The sequence below is a fragment of the Salvelinus alpinus genome, chromosome 36 (genome assembly GCF_045679555.1).
Source record: "Salvelinus alpinus chromosome 36, SLU_Salpinus.1, whole genome shotgun sequence".
NCBI classification, from domain to species: Eukaryota; Metazoa; Chordata; class Actinopteri; order Salmoniformes; family Salmonidae; genus Salvelinus; species Salvelinus alpinus.
Window position 1 is genome coordinate 17,012,209 of NC_092121.1, and position 15,552 is coordinate 17,027,760.

Consider the following 15,552-nt stretch of genomic DNA (forward strand, 5'->3'; position numbering starts at 1 on the left):
ATCTGCAGAGAAGAATGGGAGAAACTCCCTAAATACAGGTGTGCCAAGCTTGTAGCGTCATACCAAAGAAGACTCAATGCTGTAATCGCTGCCAAAGGTGCTTCAACAAAGTGCTGAGTAAAGAGTCTGAATACTTTCAAAACATTTCTAAAACCTGTTTTTGTTTTGTCATTATGGGGTATTGTGTGTAGATTGATGAGGGTTAAAAACTATTGAATCCATTTTTGAATAAGGCTGTAACGTAACAAAATGTAGAAAAAGGCAAGGGGTTCAAATACTTTCTCTGTGTGTGTGTGTGTACAATATAAATTATATGAAACGCATATCCATAACCATGGTAGCAATTGAAAGGGAACAGTTTGGAGATGATGGGAAAATTATTAGATCAAAGGTGAGGACGCAGCAGTTCACCTTACACAAGACTAAATCCAAACATTACACTGTTGATTTTCTGTGCATTTTACATTTACTGTACTTTTTGATGCATTTCTTGATAACAAAATCTAAAACTACTCTGGATAGATTCTGTAACATGATAAGACTATTCCTGGAGAATATGGGGTAGGTGTAACATAAGACCCCCCAAAAATTCCATGGGTCTGAGTGAGTAGGTTCGAGAGGACTAACTGTTCTCTCCAAGTGGCCACACACCTCTCCAAAGTGTGCACAGTCCCTAAGCATTTTCAATGCACTTTTATGAGTCAAAGAAGAGTCTTCAACTATAAGGATTTTTTTTAGCTCTCCTAGCTGTACTGTTGAGGAACTAGAGCAAGCACACTTGTAGTTGTTTAGTTTGGAACACAGCCCTGCATTCCTGCCATCACACAATTACTGTTGTTGTTTACGCAATCCAAAAACATTCCATTATAACATCGCAATCTGGGTCAGGTGGGCATCATTTGAAAGCTTGTTCTATTGCCAACACGACTAGTATAAAATAACATCTTACAGTGTTAGGCTTTCACAAGACAATTCAGAGAAACTGATTGTAATCTTGGTGCGCACAGAAAATAGTCATGAGTGCATTCAGGTGTGTGTACTGCGGCGAATATTCTTCCCAATAAACAAATCGTCTCATTCTGTTAAAAAAAAAACAGGGTATGATGCCATGTCATCTGGTAACTGTACATCAGACATAGTGATCATAAACACTGACACTGTATATGACATGAGTTTTATGATTTGGAAATGTGAAGTTCACATTTGGACTCATGAATGTTTGTGTTGCTCGTATGACATCAAAGCTGTATTTATTATATTCCTCAACATCTCATCTTTCAGAATACATTGATTCATCTTAATTTACAGCATTTCCCTCACTCAGACAACAAAATATTTACAATAGTTGCCCAATTACTGGGAGTGATTGAGGAAACTTCTGTCACGCGTGGTGCTCAAGTTCAGAACGGCTGTCAGTCAAAACCCATACAGCACTGTGAAGCACAGAGCCAGAACTCTGACGTCATGTATAGCATGTTACTGTACAGTAACTGCATTCCAATTTAGGCACTTATTAGTGCCCAAATCTGTCATTTTCAATCCATATACAGGCACGAGTGTAAAGGGCTATGAAGATTAGGACGTTTACTGAAGAAAAAATCCACTGCTATTTGCTTTCCTTCAATGAAATCTGAAGGGTTATCAGAAAGTAATTGTAAATTGAACAAAGCCTGTCTTTCAATATAGCATGTGCTAATCCCCTAAATGCCAAATCTCTATGCTTAGTTAGCTGTTGAGATGCCAATGATGAAGAGAGCACCCCATGTCACCTCTTTTTGTGGTCTGTATTTTAAGGGATCAAACGACCATAAGACCTAATTAGCTATATGGGGCTCATCTTTTACGACAAGAGCTCAAGGGGATTACCAAACAGTTGCACTTTGTGTCTGTCAGTCAGAAGACGGTGATGGAAGTTGTTCATCCTGTAGTGTCTTCTCATTCTGCCCCTAGGCTGTTTCCAGCTGTGCTGCCCAACTGTGAGGAGCTTAATGACCTCTGAGTGCCTCTTTTTGTTCTCTCTCTCTCTCTCATTAGACACCCAACAGCAGGACAATGGAACCCTTGTAGACACTTCATCTAATGAGTTAAATATATTACTGACTGTGACATTATGTTTATGTGAGAGTAGTGTCTCAAAAGTATGGGGTGGGTTGGTTCAGTTTTCAGTTAAAATGGTGTAATCTTCAAGACTGCAATTCTATAGCTGGCCATCAGAGGTCAAGGTTTTGAGTGACAATGGATGGAGAAGGACTTTGACAAGGCACAGAGGTAACATATGTTCATTAATACAGAAACAGATGCATCCATTTTCCTCCATAGAGTGTCATTATGACTTTTAAAAACAATTCAGCCATTGCAAGTAACAATTTACATGATTAAGAAAATATAGATTACCCCCCTGTATATAGTCACGCTATTGTTAGTTGCTCTTGAATTACTTGTTACTTTTATTTCTTATTCTTATCCGTAATCTCATCCGTATATCCAACTGCATTGTTGGTTAGGGGCTCGTAAGTAAGCATTTCCCTGTAAGGTCCTGTTGTATTCGGCGAATGTGGCTAATACAATTTGATTTAATAACAGTTTATTATTTACATACATATGTTCAATGTGTGTGCACAGGTCAGATGTAACTTGGTGGGCTCAAAGTAAACTTACAGGTAATTAATTCACTGTATAATACTTAGGTTCCAGGGTCATTCAAAATGCACAAAAAAACTGCTCCCACCAATGTAATGTGCAGTTTAGAGGGTTCGGAAAGTGAAAGTTAGATGTCCTCCAGTGATTTTGTTTTACTTTTCCTGTTCAAATATCCCAAGTATAAATACATACACTAAAGGGTTAAAAAAATATGTTTTTAGCAAAATAGTGTTTTTGAGACAACCGCAAACTTTCAGTTAACTTCAAGGATTTTGGAGTGGCAGGTTTGGGGCGGCAGGTAGCCTAGTAGTTAGAGCGTTGGGCCAGTAACCGAAAGGTTGCTAGATCGAATCCCTGAGCTGACAAGGTAAAAATCTGTCGTTCTGCACCTGAACAAGGCAGTTAACCCACTGTTCCTAGGCTGTTATTGTAAATAAGAATTTGTTCTTAACTGACTTGCCTAGTAAAATAAAGGTTAAATAAAAGGAGATGGTCAGATGTGATGTCATCAGCCTCCTCCTTGTTTGAGGAACAATAGAGGAGCAATAGAGAATAAAAGAGGAAAGCGCCACCTGCCCCTCCCCCTGCTTGTTCCATGTCATGTCATACCTGGACCACCTATTGAGATGTGCCTTTTGTTAAGTAAATCATGTGTTAAATGAGGTGAAAAGGAAACTAGTGGACATTAAGGCCAGACAGAGACAGCACACAGGCGCGATGTTAAACATGTCTTTATCTAGAAGCCACCACCATCTCAATTAGTTTACGTGACAGACAGGAATTTATAGACACAGGTCTATAAATGATTATCAACTCCAATTCTCACTCTTACACTTGTATAAACATACAAGTATTTCACAATTGCTGTCTTTTGAATAGACTTGTCTCTACTTGCTAACGGCTGCTGAAACCTCATACTTTTGTTTCAGACATGATGTGAGGGAAATATGACATACTTTTTCTTGTCATTCATACTGGTTTCTTCTCAAGCTTGTGCAGGGACTGTTAAGACAGGCAGCCCAGTTAATAAAAATAAAAAAAGCTTTTTACACAACTATTCTCATTCACTGTTCACAGAGCTCTTGAATAAACAAAGCTAGCTAATTAGTTAACGTTTCCCAGAATCCCAATGTTTTCCCTTTTATCTTAAAGGCCCCGTGCAGTCAAAATTAAGTTTTCTGTGTTTTGCATCATATTGTACAACAGCTGATGAAACTAACAAGATTTGATAAGTATTATTTCCTGGTTGAAAATACATTCTACATAGGACCTTCTAAACAGCAGGTTTTGCATGGGTGGAGTTTCAGCTTGCCTGGTGACATCACCAGGTGGTAAATTAGTTAATAGATTAATAACAAAGAGTTCCAAACCTCTCTAACAATAACAACTCGTTTTCCCTTTTCTCCTCCCTACTCAGACCACAATTCTTGCTTGTTAAAATGTTTAATGCTTAAAAGCAACAAAAATACAATTTTGATCATTTTAATGGAAAACCATTACAGTAAGGTACATTATTGTTACCCATAAATGATTTGATATAAAAACGGCTGCATTGGGCCTTTAAGACCCGTTACCAGAGCCAACACAGGTTTGGTGTTGTTGACTCACCCTTCACAGGTTCCAAGACTAACACACAAGTTGTAGCTGGCTCAGCTGTACAACCCAAGCTCAGCAGGGTAGGACATAGGAGCATTTTACAACTCACGCTTATACGTTTTTGGCTCGGACATTGCACTAAAAGAGGAGAGTGGTTTTACTCAGAAAAGGACTTGCTACAACACAGTTCCCCAAAAAACAATAATCCAGATTACTTTAATCCATAAAATTATCAAATGGGGGTACCATAATGAAATGTAGAAAATATGAGATTTTTTTTTTTTTTAATCTAAAGATCGTTCTTCCCTTTTTGGTGCTTTTTCTGTTCACAGCAAAATGGTTTTTGTTTTTCAGCAGCACATTTGCCATGGAGTGTCTTTCTACCTGGCCTGTCTCCTCTTACAGTTCACTTTGGCATTAGAACCTGCCATCTCAGACACATATAGTCATGGTATTGGTCATCTACAGGACGGTTTCCCTTTTCACTGAAGAATGGCAATCCAAGTCTTCCCAGTTCACCAATCTTATTTAGGCTCCAGTTTAAAATCACAACTGACTAGAGGTGTTTAGACATTCAAGTTTGTCAGTATGGAGTAACCCGCAATGTAGAATTTCACTATCTTTGGTCACTATCTTCCAGCATACTGTCACTGCAGGATGTTCCTACAGTACAGTCAACCCTTTGGCTGCTGGATCTGATTCAACCTATTGAGAATGTGTGCATTTCCACTGTCTGTTATCCTCTGACCAGTTTGGCACATCAAGGTGGATAAAAAGCATCAATACTCCAGTTGTCCTTGTCATCGTGTGTCAGTAGCGAGTCTGAGGATTCAGACTGGTAGGGTGGCACTGTTGGCAACCTGAGTGGACGGGCACTGAGTGGTTACCTCTGACTGAGTGGTAAGGTCTGTGCCAGGGTGTGGAGGGTAAATGTTCTGGGGATGAGGGGCGTCTATTACAGACCCCAGAATGTCAAAGGGTACTTCAATGGAGTGGCGGATGCTCTCCTCATACGTTGGAGGGGGCTGTGGGTGAGAAAGAGTAAGCTTTGGTTAACACTGCTTTAGAACCTAGGGTAAGTGGGTACGTGTCAAATGGGTGAGTGGATGGCTTGATTTGAGTGTGTCGCGGCTCATCATATCAAGCTATACTTTGTGACAAAGTGAGCCACTTAGAATGAGTCACCCTCCTAAAATAAAGGTTAATTAAAAAATAAATAAAATGTTAACACTCATAATTGAGAGGCTATAAAACGTACTGAAAATGTTAAACGCTATATATTCCACACACACAACAAAATAACCCATGACCTTCTAAAATTACATCCCATCTAACATTAGAGACTCCATTTCCCAGGTGTAGGTGTTTCCTAGCGTGTATTGGCTGATACATGATCTCTAACATCAAACCTAATGGCATCATGTTAGCGTTTACATGACAGATTAGGTTGGCAGCACCCGGGCTCCCTTTAGCATCACTCTTCCAGTACAGAGCCTATCTCCGTCATCAGCCAGCTCCTCACTCCCTGACTAACTCCTTATCTTTTAATTGCTTGGGACCCCCGCGGGCGGCAAGGACAGCCCTGCACGCCTATAAAAACACCACACACGTACAACGCAACAAAGTTTCACTCCAGCCCCTACGGCCACAGCACAGACGGGGCAATTATGGGCCATCAGACCCCCTCTAAAGTCTGACAGGGGCCACTTTGAGCTACCGGTGACAGAATGGGAGACTGATGGGAGGGCACTTATTCACTGGGACATTTATTAAAGAAAAAGAGGAGCAAAAAAAGACAAGTAAAGGAGAAAGAAAGCACAAAGCTGCATTCTCTGCCACTGTTTACACTGAGGACGCAAGCTTTAATTATGTTTGATTTGCCCTTTTCTCATTACCTTGTTTGCTCGAGCGTTACGCAAGTCAAAGCCCCGGCGAAAGATCAACACGGTAAAACCTGGGAATGCGCAGTCTGTGCATCACTACAGCAGAAGATGAGATGATAGGGCTCCTATTTACGGCGTTCTGAATAGTGTTTCATCTTAGAACAAGCTCCAGTTATCCTGTGACAGCACATTCATAATGAACAAAACCTCTCATTTATTCTCTTTTATAGGTCACTGCACTTTGGAGTAAACAACAGATTATATATGTGAGGCTCTTTAATAATGGACTAAAGATGAACTTTGGTAACGTTCAATAACCTACACTTTCAGGCAGCTGAGGCAGCGTTCAATACTTATGAGGATACATGCCACTTATCTCAATGCTACCCGTCCACCCCCCGGTATCTTACCTCAGTCAGCATTGAGCCGTTGAGGCCGAAACGGTCAGCGATCATCATGTGTATCTGTCTCTGGCGGTCCTTCTTCCTGACACTCTCGTAGGAGGGCAGCCTGGGGAGGGGCGCCTCCAGGGTAGGCAGGCGGTAGCTGGAGGGCAGGCCGATAAGGAACAGCTGCCCTGACTGATGGAGAGAAGACGCAGACAGCCGGGGAACACAATGGAACAGTTAGAGAAATGTCACAAACACTTTGATGGAAGATACTGCTGGTGTCAGTTTGGTCATGGAGAATCCTTGTCAGTGCATCACTGCTGACTATACGCATCAGAGCAATAGACCTATCCACACACAGCAGAAGCGGGGCCTCCTGTTCCTGGAGATTTTTTACAAGAAAAACATTGTACCAAAAACCAAATAAAATAAATATTATTTAACACTATAAAACATGACAAATGTATATATAATATGATTTTATTAAATATTGGAATTGGTCTAAGCCGGTATTGCTTATTTTATAAAGCAGTGTGTCGCTATACCCCCTTGAGGGGCGCCCTGGCCTGAGACTGGTGCTGCGCTGCTGGTGATTATGGCTATATGAAATTGCATTGGCATAGCCTTGTTTGTTAATTTAGTAGAAAATACACTTTTATATTCCTGTGCCCTTATCACAGTCAAGACACCTCTATTTTAAAGGTAGAATATTATGGAATACATAACAAAATAAATAGAAAATAATATTTTTGAAAAGCAAAGAATTGCAAGTGAGATGCACATCTCATGACTGGAATGGTTACTTTTTAAAAAGAGTGACAATTTGAGAAGGGTCTCATGCGCTCAATTTTAAGTTGAAAGACAATTTATTCAGGGATATAAACCATATAATTTCTTATTTTCGACAATATATATAGATGTTAGTTCAGATTAGATTCTGCCTGTTCTTTGGACTTTTCAAAATATATTTACAATTTTACATTGCATGATTACGCATGAATGACCTTTTACCACATGACACGACACATCTGTTTGGTGAGTAGGTTTACTATAATGTTCTCCCCTGTTACTTGTTTTTAAATGGCATATGAAAGCAAAAGTAGTCTATTCTATATTACATAATTAGGTTGAACTATAGCACAGTAGTAGACACATGGGATTCAGTTCCTTGTGCTTGACTACAGAAAGCAATAGCCTATCAAATTGATGTGGATGTGTTTGCTGCTTATGTTGTAGACTGCAGTCTACCTGATCTTGCATGATTGATGTTATTTAGTTTACTGTCTGACTTATCTAAAGAGCAAGGTGTAGCCTAGGCCTAATTCTTTCTCCATGGTTCTGACTTGTCTGCTTATTGCACATTGCCTTGTATCAATCTGTGTGCTTAATAATCCCGGGGGCAGGTATAAGCTACTTAATGATGATTGACGACCATTCAAGTATTAATGCATTTATGATACCAGCGACTTTGGAAATGATAAGCCCCCCCCTAGCTCCGCACCTGACACACAGGTATCACTGGGTCTGACAACGTATTGACTGAAAACGTATTGACCCACCCAGTGCCGGGCCTTCTTACCTGTGAGTGTGTGTTGTCGTGAGTCTGTTCCAGACAGGGGTTTCCCACCAGTGTCTGTCTGCTGCTGTAGTACTGAGGAGGGGCATCCTGCAGGAGGACAGAGAGAACAGTGATTAATGTGAGTTAGACTATAGTATGATGAACCCTCCATTAGCACATTAACTACAGAGATGACTGAACAACTTCTAACAACCCTACATTTATATTTGAGATTCAACGAGAATCTAATTAAAATAGAGATTGAATGTCGACGATCTGCCAAACGTCAGCCTTGTACAACATTCCGAAATGTAGCCCAACGTCCCAATTAGGAAGGCATTCCCTAATTTCAGCCTCATTGACCAATTGTCATGCCTTGTTTCATTCGTTTTGGTCCTGACTGTTTTAGCAATACCATAAATTATTGATGACCACCCTACGATTTCCGTGCCTCCTCCCAGTCCCACCCATTTCAAACAAGATTAGGCAGGCTCACACTGTATGAGGTGCTGGAATTCTTCAAAAGCCCTGCCGGAAAACTAGGTGATTACCCTGGGCCTAAATGAGTCTCTTTGTATTGGGGACAATGCAGTGTCCTACTGTGTCACCAGGGTCCCTAGCAAGAAACCACACAGTGTGACCTTTTCAGCATCTCTCTTTTCCCTTGTAACTGTAGCAGGTTCCTCTTATCAAGCATGCTCAAATACACATTATGGCCCCCATAGTTAATTTGGACAACATTACATAGCATTACAACAAAGGAATTTTTTGCCTGACAGAGTTCAATCCTGTATCACAACCGGCCGTGCTTGAGAGTCCCAATTGGCCCAGCGTCGTCCGGGTTAGGGTTTGGTCGTCATTGTAAATAATAATTTGTTCTTAATCTTAACTGACTTGCCTAGTTAAATTAAATAAATTAAAATGAGGATGCGTGATGAGTAGGAGAACGGTTGTAGAAATTTACATAGGAAAATTTCCCCACTGCGAATCACGCATAGGGAAGTAGGCTTGTTCATATTGACAAAATGGTCACCTTCAAAACATCAGGGCCAGTTTTTGATGTCTGCCTGAACGGGGACATCACTCACGTTCCCAGTGATGCAGTTTGACCTTTGTCACCACCCCTCCAGCATGTGACAGAGAGAGACGCCACAGAAACATTGATGTCAAAGGTCACCTTCCCTCGCTAGTTTGCACATTCAAGGGGCGAAAAAAGTCTTCAGGATAAAAAGGGGAGATGTCCTTTTGTTTACTGCCTCTGATTCACCCAGCGTGAAAAAGCACAACCGTGTAAAATCAGAGCTGAAGTGGGGGGAGGACCCCATCGGCAGTGTGCCTTTTTCAGTGCTGCGACCTGAAGGAGAGCCATTGTCCCCAACACCCACAGGAGGGTCTGGCCATTATTCATGGAGCAAACTGAAGCAGGGAAAGGTATGTGGCAACAACACATATAGAGGAAAGTAAACGTTCCATAGAAAACAATAATAGAGGCTTTTTTCCATGTGAGCCTCCCTCGCAATCTGGCTTGCCTTCAGGTTGGTGTCCTTGTAATGATCTTGTAACAAAACCACCCTCTTCTGCAACATGCCTCAGTTAACCAGTCACTATGACTATATGGGTGACTGGATAGGATTTCAGGGAATGTGTAAACGACATAACAGGGAGACCAAAAACAACAAACTGATTTCAACAAATCTGTTTCTATATAAAAACAACTTAAATCGTCAGGAAACTTGATTTTTACTTTGCTCACACCACCAGCTAGCTGTGTATTCCTTCACCCAGTAACACTTTGTCACCTGTACAGTTCCCAGAGGTCATCTCCATACCCACCAAGATCTTTCCATATTTACACCCTGTCACCCACTGTTTACTATATAGACTAGACTCCACTCCCCACACTGACAATATGTTAGGAAATAGTGACGAGCAATGTTGTCTGATCTGTCATGTGTGGGTTACTCTAGCTGACAGCAGGTCAAAATGGCTGACATGTACAAGAGTACAAGCCTGTCTATTCCTGACAAGAGACAGCAAAACTTTTCTCTAATCTGTTCAGGCCAGAGCCAAACATAGCAGAGAAAGGAGATGTTGGTGTTTCCTGTCTGTCTGAGAAAGGGAAAGAGTTGGAAGGTATGAGTAGTGTCCCTGTTCTCCAGAGATAACATACTAACCCTACCCCAGGGACGCAGGTCAGGAAGAGGAAACATGGAGGATGGGTAAAAACTGAAAACTGACCTCCATGGAGAGTTTATACTTCCTGTTCCCTATTTCCTGTACCAAGTTAGGGACTTGAATATTGGTCATAGTTTGAAGTTGTTAAATAGTATTGATATGTATGAACCTCCATACTTTGGGCATCCATCATGGTACCATTCATATAAGATACTCTTGTCTGCTAAGTTCTATTCTCTGGGAGGGAGAGGAAAGGAGGTCAACAGTGATACAGAAGACTCCTCCTCTGTGCCAGTGTTTGTGTTCCTCACTCAGTGGAACACTGAATATTGTATCCAGTTTCTGGGTGAGATTTGCCAGTAGGCTGTGCAGGATATGCTTGTTTGCAGTCAAGATCAGATTTTCCTCCGCCCTGTGTTAGCCATTCCTATGTTTTCATACAACATGTTTTGAGTCAAATGTTTAGCTAAACAATCTGTTTGTAATATTCTCATTGTAGTGGTGTTGACACATCACAAGATTGGCGCAGGTATCAATAGCATTTGTCAATGCTGCCTCACCACACACTATGGCTCATGAGTCCTTTGGCACTCAGAGATAGTTATGGAAGCCGAAGTTTATAGCCAAACCACTGTTAATTCCATTAAATGCAAATGCATGGTTTTACAGTGATCATATTTAAGTTTATTCTGGGCCTGTTCCCATAGCCATGCAAATTAAACGTGACACCTCTTAATGGCGCTACATTTAATTTGCATGGTACATTTGGCCTCAGTCACATCTAATCTGTATTGTGCCGAACTTTAATTTATGGTTAGTTTACAAGTGACACATTCTTATTAATTGTATCTTTCAATAAAATATAGTGAGTGAGCTCAAGGTCCTTACCATGTCTCCATGGGTGTCCTTGCAGCAGTGAGGTTCTTTCCGGTATATGGACAGCAGCACCACGATCACCACAAAGAACACCAGACCTGAAACTAGTAAAGGAGAGGAGAAGAGAGAACTCATCACCCGCTGTTAACAATGCATCAAAATGACAATGGACATGCATTTGTACAAAAGGTACATTACGTAATGCCCCAGTCTAATTCATGTAAAGTAATAGTTTATTATAGTGTTCAGAACACTGTAATATGCTGTTGCTAGGGGACAGAGCTTTTCCTGCTCAGGTCACAGGTAATTAAGTTGAAACGCTGTGTGGACATACTGTGTAGACTATTTAATGGAACGCTGTTCACAATATGTTTTTCAATCTGTGGACAGGGATAATTGGCTATTGTAATGTTAGTCGCAGTCGATTTTCCACACTTCAAATTCATTTACTATCAAATATAAATGTGAAGTCAACCATGTAATTCATCTTCTGATACAAAACAAGTCCAAGAGGAACAGTAGCAGCTTCAAGATAATACAGATAGGTTCTAAAAATAGAAAGCTTCATATCTAACATGGTAGGCAAATAGGCTGCTATCTACAGTGATAGCAGCTGGCGAACAGTGTATTCAACATATTCCTTATCACACCACCACAGCAGTGATTTGATGAAGTAAAAGGATCCATCACTGGTGTGAACAACCTGCTGAAGCAACAGACTCCCCATCCAGATCTATAGCATAGGTCAGTGGTCCACATAGGCTACACTGTTGCAGTTTTCTACAACTTTACAATAGTTGTGTTTTGTCCAAAGAAAACGAATGAACACATACAACTGCTATTAATGTAACAGGCAAAAGTGACATGCCAATACGCCTGTTGATCATAACAGATGGGTTAATTACAAAAATATGCCTAAGATTATATCGGATTCTGATCTATGCTCAAATGTCACCATCAGTTTCATGGAAAATTTGACATTTTGAGAGATTAAAATCTTACTTACATGCTGCCACAATGACCGTGAGTTGATCCGATGTTAACTGAGAGGGGGTGGTTGGAGTTGCAGCGGTGGACATCTCTGGCGAATAGACTATCTAAACCCAATTGGATCATGAAGTCAGAGGGTAAAAGGGGACTGTTTTCCTCAAAGGGACCGAGATCATAGATTCTGATTATTTTCCTTATCCCTTGTACTATTTCAATGCAAGAGAGACGAGCTCCAAACAAGAGTCGGTTCAGGGAAACTCACGTCGGTTAACTTGCCACAGTATTTGAGTCCTAGGGCGCACTGTCGCGCTCTCAAATTCCGTGACGTCGCCGGGCACCGGACAACAAACAGTCCTTGTACGATGTTGATAGACACGCGCGCGCAGTCGCCAAGGAGGCAACTTGGCTGACGGGTTATTAAGTAGCCACTGAACTCATAGCAGCACACCGAAGCCTTTTTTCATAATGTTGAGACAATGTAATAAAGGTTTTTCTGTTGCATTTTCTTGACAGATCATAGGCTAAATCCAACTTTACTCGATCAATCATTCAGAAATGAACTAGTTTGTATTCTTCATGACAGACTAGATAGGTTTAACCATTAACCAGACTATACAACACACTAATGCAAATAGTTTATTTATTTGATTAAATGTAACTTATTGACTACGTTCACACAACATCACGCTTTCGTATCTTAACGTTTACAAAGTAAGAAGCCTAAATAGTTCTCTTGGTTGGGAATCCCAATATTAGGGTCCAAGTCAGCCAGGAGGACATCACATTCCAGCATTGTAGTCACAGTTTACCTTGGAGATGCCTGTGATGGGATAGTGTGCAATGAGGGAACAGCCTGTTGGTGAAGTCCAAAACGCATCTCTGCTACATGTACGGTTCCTTCGGAAAGTATTCAGACCCCTTTTGACTTTTTCCACAGACTTTTACCACAGCCTTATTCTAAAATGTATTAAATAGTTCCCCCCCTCATCAATCTACACACAATACCACATAATGGCAAAGCAAAAACAGGTTATTCGAAATTTTTGCTAATTTATCAAAAATAAAAAAACGAAATAATACATTTACATAAGTTGTCACGCCCACTCCTCCTCTCTGGCTGCCTATCATTTTGTTCAATATTTTTTTTATATTTAAAAAAATAATACTTTTACCCCTTTTTTGTGGTATCCAATTGGTAGTTACAGTCTTGTCTCATCACGGCAACTCCCATACGCACTTGGGAGAGGCGAAGGTTGAGAAACATGACCCAACCAAGTCACACTGCTTCTTGACACAATGCCCGTTTAACCCGGAAGCCAGCCACATCAAAGTGTAGGAACAAACACTGTACACCTGGCGACCGTGTCAGCGTGCATGCGCCCGGCACTCCACGCTAGAGCGTGATGGGACAAGGACATCCCTGCCAGGCAAGCCCTCCCCTAACCCGGACGCTGCTACAGAGCCTGGACTCGAACCAGGATCTCTAGTGCCACAGCTAGCAACTGTAATGCAGGCCCAGGCTCCCCATCATTACCACACCTGTCACCATCATTATGCACATCAGCGCTCATTGGACTCCATTGCCTTGTTGATTGCCTCTCCCATATCTGTTTGTTCCTCGGTCAGATCCCCGTGTCAGCATTGATGTCTTTATTTTTCCCCTGTCCAGACGCTGTTCCTGTTCTGTTTCATGTCTGTTGTTATTAAATGTTCACCTCCTGTACATGCTTCTCGTCTCCAGCGTTGATCCTCACAGAATGCTGACACCAATATGTGAAGTATCAGGGAGTTTTTGTTTTTGTTGGCAACGTCGGGTCCGGGTGCCGTCGCCGATGAAACCGGGGGTGCCTCAGCTGGCTTGTCGGGCTTCCACGCCTTAGCTGGCTCGAGAGGTTTTCTTGCCTTGGTTGGCTCGGCAGACGTCATGCCTCAGCCGTCTCGTCGGGCTCCCATGCCTAAGCCGGCCCATCGGGCTCACCCAGGTGGCGCCGGAGGGCACCAGGCTGCCCATCGTTACGCACACCTGTCACCATCACGCTCATTGGACTCACCTGGCCTCCACTACCTTGTTGATTGCCCCTCCCATATCTGTTTGTTCCTCGGTCAGATCCCCGTGTCAGCATTGATGTCGTTATTTTTCCCCTGTCCAGACGCTGTTCCTGTTCTGTTTCATGTCCGTTGTTTATTCGTCTCCAGCGTCAATCCTCACATAATATTCAGGCCCTTTACTCAGCACTTTGTTGAAGCACCTTTGGCAGCGATTACAGCCTCGAGTCTTCTTGGGTATGACGCTACAAGTTTGGCACACCTGTATTTGGGGAATTTCTCCCATTCTTCTCTGCAGACCCTCTCAAGCTCTGTCAGGTTGGATGGGGAGTGTTGCTGCACAGCTATTTTCAGGTCTCTCCAGAGATGTTCAATCAGGTTCAAGTCCGGGCTCTGGCTGGGCCACTCAAGGACATTGAGAGACTTGTCCCGAAGCCACTCCTGTGTTGTCTTGGCTGTGTGCTTAGGGTCGTTGTCCCGTTGGAAGGTGAACCTTTGCCCACAGTCTGAGGTCCTGAGCTCTCTGGAGCAGGTTTTCATCAAGGATCTCTCTGTACTTTGCTCTGTTCATCTTTGCCTTGATCCTGTCTAGTCTACCTGCCGCTGAAAAACATCCCCACAGCATAATGATGCCACCACCATGCTTCACCGGAGGGATGGTGCCAGGTTTCTTCCAGATGTGACGCTTGGCATTCAAGCCAAAGAGTTCAATCTTGGTTTGATCAGACCAAAGAATCTTGTTTCTCATGAGCGGCTTTAGGTGCCTTTTGGCAAACTCCAAGAGGGCTGTCATGTGCCTTTTACTGAGGAGTGGCTTCCGTCTGGCCACTCTACCATAAAGGCCTGATTGGTGGAGTGCTGCAGAGATGGTTGTCCTTCTGAAAGGTTCTCCCATCTCCACAGAGGAACTCTAGAGCTCTGTCAGAGTGACCATCGGGTTCTTGGTCACCTCCCTGACCAAGGCCCTTCACCCCCGATTGCTCAGTTTGGCCGGGCGGCCAGCTCTAGGAAGAGTCTTAGTGGTTCCAAACTTCTTCCATTTAAGAATGATGGAGGCCACTGTGTTCTTGGGGACCTTCAATGCTGCAGAATGTTTTTGGTACCCTTCCCCAGATCTGTGCCTCGACAAAATCCTGTCTCGGAGCTCTACGGACAATTCCTTCGACCTCATGGCTTGGTTTTTGCTCTGACATGCACTGTCAACTGTGGGACCTTTATATAGACAGGTGTGTGCCTTTCCAAATCATGTCCAATCAATTGAATTTACCACAAATGGACTCCAATCAAGTTGTAGAAACATCTCAAGGATGATCAATGGAAACAGGATGCACTGAGCTCAATTTCGAGTCTCATAGCAAAGGGTCTGAATACTTATGTAAATAAGGCATTTCTGCTTTTT

At 42.2% G+C, this 15,552-nt stretch overlaps 1 protein-coding gene across 1 annotated transcript; it reads right to left on the bottom strand.

The window, feature by feature from the left end:
• Nucleotides 1-3,355: 3,355 nt before the first annotated feature.
• Nucleotides 3,356-12,425, bottom strand: LOC139565193 (uncharacterized). The gene is made up of 5 exons (XM_071385344.1): nucleotides 12,124-12,425; nucleotides 11,130-11,221; nucleotides 8,088-8,174; nucleotides 6,530-6,700; nucleotides 3,356-5,261 (listed from the first exon to the last, which is right to left on the bottom strand). The coding sequence occupies exons 1-5, from the start codon at nucleotides 12,194-12,196 to the stop codon at nucleotides 5,067-5,069; spliced, it is 618 nt and encodes a 205-aa protein (XP_071241445.1). The 5' UTR covers nucleotides 12,197-12,425; the 3' UTR covers nucleotides 3,356-5,066.
• Between the last annotated feature and the right edge of the window lie 3,127 nt (nucleotides 12,426-15,552).